The sequence below is a fragment of the Lipotes vexillifer genome, unplaced genomic scaffold, assembly GCF_000442215.2.
Source record: "Lipotes vexillifer unplaced genomic scaffold, Lipotes_vexillifer_v1.1 scaffold393, whole genome shotgun sequence".
NCBI lineage: Eukaryota > Metazoa > Chordata > Mammalia > Artiodactyla > Lipotidae > Lipotes > Lipotes vexillifer.
In genome coordinates, this window is record NW_006774564.1 from 2,200,731 (window position 1) to 2,205,927 (window position 5,197).

General features: G+C 49.2%; 1 protein-coding gene across 1 annotated transcript in view; it reads right to left on the reverse strand.

Moving 5' to 3' along the window:
• Nucleotides 1-3,008: 3,008 nt before the first annotated feature.
• GPR61 (G protein-coupled receptor 61) overlaps nt 3,009-5,197 on the reverse strand; it is a 5,823-nt gene continuing 3,634 nt past the window's right edge. Inside the window, exon 2 of the mRNA XM_007449314.1 lies at nt 3,009-5,026. Within this exon, the coding sequence (XP_007449376.1) occupies nt 3,104-4,459 (1,356 nt within the window). The 5' untranslated portion in view covers nt 4,460-5,026 and the 3' untranslated portion in view covers nt 3,009-3,103. The remainder of the gene's footprint in view (nt 5,027-5,197) is intronic.

Consider the following 5,197-nt stretch of genomic DNA (forward strand, 5'->3'; position numbering starts at 1 on the left):
CCTACGATTAAATATCTCCCCAATAGAACCTAAACCTTAGAATATACGGTCCAAACAGAAAGGTCTATATGGTGATTGATGATCATTAGAGGAATTTCTTGAGAATCACCTTAAACAGCCTCATCCACCATAATTTATTATTGCCAGTTCTTTAAAGTTCGGAGTCTACTCTTTTCCAAGTGACCGTTAGACTAAAAGGGACTGCTTTCCCATAATACTTATGGGGAAAAAGGGCAAGAGGAAAGGGAAGAAAAACCAATATTTATTGAGTACCTATTTGCCAGGTATGGCTAGGTGCTTCCATGTGTCATCTCTTTTATTCCTCACAACAACCCTGTGAGGTAGGTTAATATCCCCATTTTTACAGATGAGGAGACAGGCTCAGAGAAATTAAGCATCTTTCCCAAGTTCACACAGTGAGTAAGTAGATCTGACTCCAAATTCACTCCTTTTCTACCATGCTGCTGTAAGATGTTACCTGGGAGACCTGACAACAGAAGGTTTTCATCTAGGATTGAAAGTTACCCCAACACCACCAGGGTGCAGGAAAAAAATAACTTGAGAGCACGGTTTTCTCAACCTGTTGATTTCTTCAATGGATTTAGAGGTCAAATTTTGTCCAGGAATGGCTTTCACAGCTAAGAATTACATATGGAACTTTACCAGGTGATCCTGGTGATTAGAAAACCCCTGGAAGGTGGTCATGACAAATTGTTGGGAAAGTTCTCAGCATAACAGAAGAGAAAATTTTATTTCCTTCATGATCCACTCCGGGAAAAATAAATGGCAAATGAACCAGCATATTGTCAAATTCTGTAATAAACACCAGTGAGATCACAGTGTCAGGAAACTTCAGCCTGAATTTGCCATATTCTTGTACTTAAGATTTTCTCCTTTGATGTATGTGAATGAAGAGTTGGAGGGCAAAGTCAAAGAAAAGGCAAAATAAGTTAACAAAATGGCTGCCAGGCAGTGTTTCATGTCCCCCCCCTCCCCCTCCCCACCTGCACTCATCTTTCCTAGCTCCACTGGACTCACACTGCCACCTGCTGGCAATGTTTAGGGCCCGCTAGCTCATCAGTGGTGTTCGGAAGAAGTTTTCCCCCTAACTAGGAATGAGATTCCTCCCTTATGAATTTATCTTTAGAAGGAGGAGAGAGAGGAGGAGAACATGCATTTCAATCGCAAAAGACTCTCCTCGATGTACATATCATCTAAGGGATTTCCTCAATGTAATAAGCACTGGACTAGAGTAAGTCTAGTGGTAGGAAGACAGAAACTTGGAAAATTTCCTAGATCTGAGGAGGAGAAGCTGCCCAGTTTCATGCAATAAATTATTTTCTTCAACCAGAGTTTCATCTACAGCCCCCAGACTTTTCAATCTGCAGGAAGCCTCCATATAGGCATCTTGCTGCAATAGGCTGAACTCTCAGAAGTTAGAACCATGAACATATTCCTCAGTATATTTCTCTTAACACATTCCATAGTGCTTTACCATATGTAAATGCTCTGTCAAAATACAAGGTACCTGATCAAATTAGACTGTGAACTCCTTGAAGGCAGTGACTCCAAATCCTCTGTGTGAGTCCCAGAGAATAGGGTATTCAACTATCATGCACTGAGTTGAACTGAGGGAGTCAAATGTTGATATCAGCATAACTTTTTATAATAAAAATTATTTATTAACTTTCAGAGGGGAAACTGTCCCACTCCCACCAAGCCATCTTCCTCTTTGATGCTCAGTCAAGCCAGGAATTTGTTCAAATACAGATCACACCACCATGTGGTCCTGCCTCAACTCTCTAATGTGACCTGATTGAATTGAGGGAAGTGGACGGATGGGTAGTCCTAGATGGGTGTCCTGTCCGGTTTGCGATTATTCCCCCTCCCTTGAATATACCACCACCAAGACCACCCAACACAGTTCCTACAGTCTCAATCAGTGAACAGCTGAGCCCAACTCCCGTGCCCCCTCTCCAACCCAGGGCTGCAGATAGGAGAGAGATTTAAGTCTTTGCTACTGAAGCTAATTTTGAGAGCGATGAATGGGAGTAGGGAGGCATTTAATGAACCATGGAAACCCCACCTTTCCCATTCCCAACCTTAGTCTCTTGTACCCGATTGTCCAGAGGGCTGGTGATGGGTCACTGCCATGAGGAGAGAGATCAGGGAGGCCAGCTCTGGAAGAAAAAGATTTACAGTATTATTGGTCTGGGTTACTACAGGCCTCTCTGTATCCAACCACCTTAGCGATTCAAATGCTAACCCCCACCTTCAGCCATCCAACCCCCAGTCTTTCCACTTCTTCATCCTAAAAGACAAAGAGAAAAACCATCCTGCTTTATTCTTGCCTCTGCTAAGATCAAGCCCCAAACTTGATCTCCCATGTCCAAAAGAGAAACTGAAAAATACGACAGAACGGCTGTTCCTGGAGGGTGGGAGAGAGAGAGCTGCAGTCAGCTTTCCTCTCTTCTACTCTGTGTGCCCTGATTGCTATTTCCCCTTGCTTGGCCAAACTCAAGAAAGGAATATACCCAGCTGGTCCTCTGGCTTTAAGGAAACCTCAGGTTTAAAACTAGAAAAAAAAATCTATTAACTCAAAGGAAAGACTTGGCTGTAATTTAGTTGTTTTTAAACCTAGCAAGGAAATGAGAAGACATGGGTCATTTTCTTACCTTGCTTGAGTGCAATTTCTGCCCTGGACAATTACACTGAAAAATGAAAGATCCTAAAGGGTCCCCAGAATAACTCCAAGCCTGGTCTGCTGCCCTATATCTTCCAACTCCTACCCTTAGAGTTTCCCTGCTTCCTGGGTCATGGAAAGTTCATTGGTTGAGAGGCATCATCTCACCTTCTTGACCCTTTATTCTCGTCACCATCTCACCAGATTCCCTCCCCCAGTAGTCAAGGCTCACAGCCATGTCCAAGGCTTTTGCCACATATCCATCCAGTTGGCTCTGTTCCTGACCCAGAAAACACTAAGCGAAAGCTGTGTGCAGAGACCCCCAGCCCCAGCTAGCTGGGAAAAGGTGATCCCACAAGGAGTTCCTTGCGGTCCTAACCGGCCCCCAGCCCCATCTCCCTCCAAGTGTCCAGCAGCCCATCAGGACTCCAGTCGTGGTGAGGGGGCAGGACGGAGGTAGCTGTCCGACATGATGATGTCGCTGGTGAGTTGTTGCTCCAGGAACTCAGAGGTCTCCTCAGCTATCTGGCCGGGGATTCGAAAGTCAACAGCAGGTGGCTCCTGCTTGGGGCTGGGTATAGGTCGGGAAACCCAGGACTCCGTGGGACAGCCAGTGCCCTGAAGAAACTGCAGGAAGTTCTCCTCAATGGAGCCCTCCCGGCTAGGCAGCCTCAGCTCCTCCTCCGGCGCCTGCTTGAAGAAGCAGACAAACTGCTTGCTGAGCTCCCCCCGGATCTGCCGATTGAGACATCCATAGAAGAAAGGGTTGGAAGTGAAGCAGAAGTAGCCAATCCAGGTCACCACATTCTCCACCTGCCCGGTCAAAATGGGCTGAGCACTCAGGGCGACGTAGAGGTGAAAAGAAAAGTAGGGCAACCAACAGAGCAGGAACTGTCCCCCTACAGCCAGGAGGACCACTGCTGCCTTCCCTCCCCCAAACGTCCGGTGCGGGGTGGTCTGGGGGGCCCCCGAGCTGGTGACCATGGTGGAGCGGCTGCTGAGAGACTCAGAGCGTTGCCGGGGGGTCTCCATCCACGTGGGCAGCGGTCCGTGCTGCATGGCAGCCACTCGGGCTACTCGGAACATGCTGCAGTAGACCACTAGTATGAGGAGCAGGGGCAACAAGAAGTAAAGGACAGCAAAGACCACCACAAAAAGCTGGCAGTAGGCACTGTGGCTCCATTGGAGTGAGCAGCCTGGGGGAACACGGGGAGCTCCCTCCTCCAGGGAGACCCTTCCCAACACCGGCACAGAAGCCATGGCCAAGGCCTTTACCCACACACCCACTAGAACAGAGGCCACCAGCCCCAGCGTCATGCGCACCTCGTAGCGCATGGGGTGGACCACATAATAGTAGCGCTCCACGTTGATGGCCGACACCGAGAGAATGGCCAGGCTAACAAAGCATACGCTCAGGAACAAGTAGAGGCGGCAGGCAACCTCCCCAAAGAGGTCACGGTCAAAGAGGGCGGAGCTGGAGAGCATGGCCAGGGGCATGAGGGTCAGGGCAGCCAGCAGGTCCACCAGGCAGAGGTGGAAGACAAAGACAAATTTTCGAAGGGCGGGTGTCTTGGCGATAACAGCCATCACAGCAGCATTGCCAGCCACAGCGGTCAAGTCCAGCAGGAGCATGAAGAAGAGGGCCACAGATTCTGAAGCCACATCCCGCAGCCCTACCTCCGGGACCCCACTGGCAGTAGAGGGACCTGGGGTTTGAGGGACCCTCCCCAGAGTGGAAGAGTTCCCTGATGATGGGGGGATGGGGGAGGACTCCATGGGGCCGAAAGAGGACACCCAGGGCACCTCCTGTCACAGGCCCATCCCCCATCCTAGTCCAGTGACCCTGGGATGGCGAGCCCAGGCCCAGGCTTCCCAATTTTGTGTGTGCGGGTTGGGGTGGGGAGAGAGCGCCTCCTGCTGGAGCCTCTCGGGCAGGCTCTTGTTGCCAGCCCTCAAGGCCAGGGACTGAGGGCTCGGGAGGCAGCTCCGGGTCCACTTTAGTGACTGCAAGGAAGCAGGAGCGTGAGAGATGTGGGAGCCTCACCCACTCAACACTCCATCTTCTGCGTGGTCTCCCGCTCCTTTCCTCTCTTCTCCACACCCTTCTCCCCTTTCAAGGACTGCTATCCAGGGACTCTAAATCCTCTGTCTCCCTTTCCCAGGGTCCTGCTGAGTTCTGGGATAGTGCCCCAGTTTTAAGGTTGCTTATGTAAATTTCCTGATTTCTTGTCTCCTCAGAATGGCAGCAGCTGTCGGGGAGGAGAGGGAGCACGAGATCTGGTTTCCAGTCCTAGGTCTGGGAGCTACTAACTCTTCTGAACTTCAGTTTCCTCATAAAGCCATCTGTAAAATGAAGGGAATAATACCTACTTCACAACTGTTTGGAAGATGCTGCAGGATTTATTAATAAAAATGCTAATAATAAGCAGTAACATGTCTATGGTGCTTTCCACATACCAGGCCCTGTTCTAAGCACTCTACGTATATGAACTCTTTTTTTTTTTTTTTTTTTTT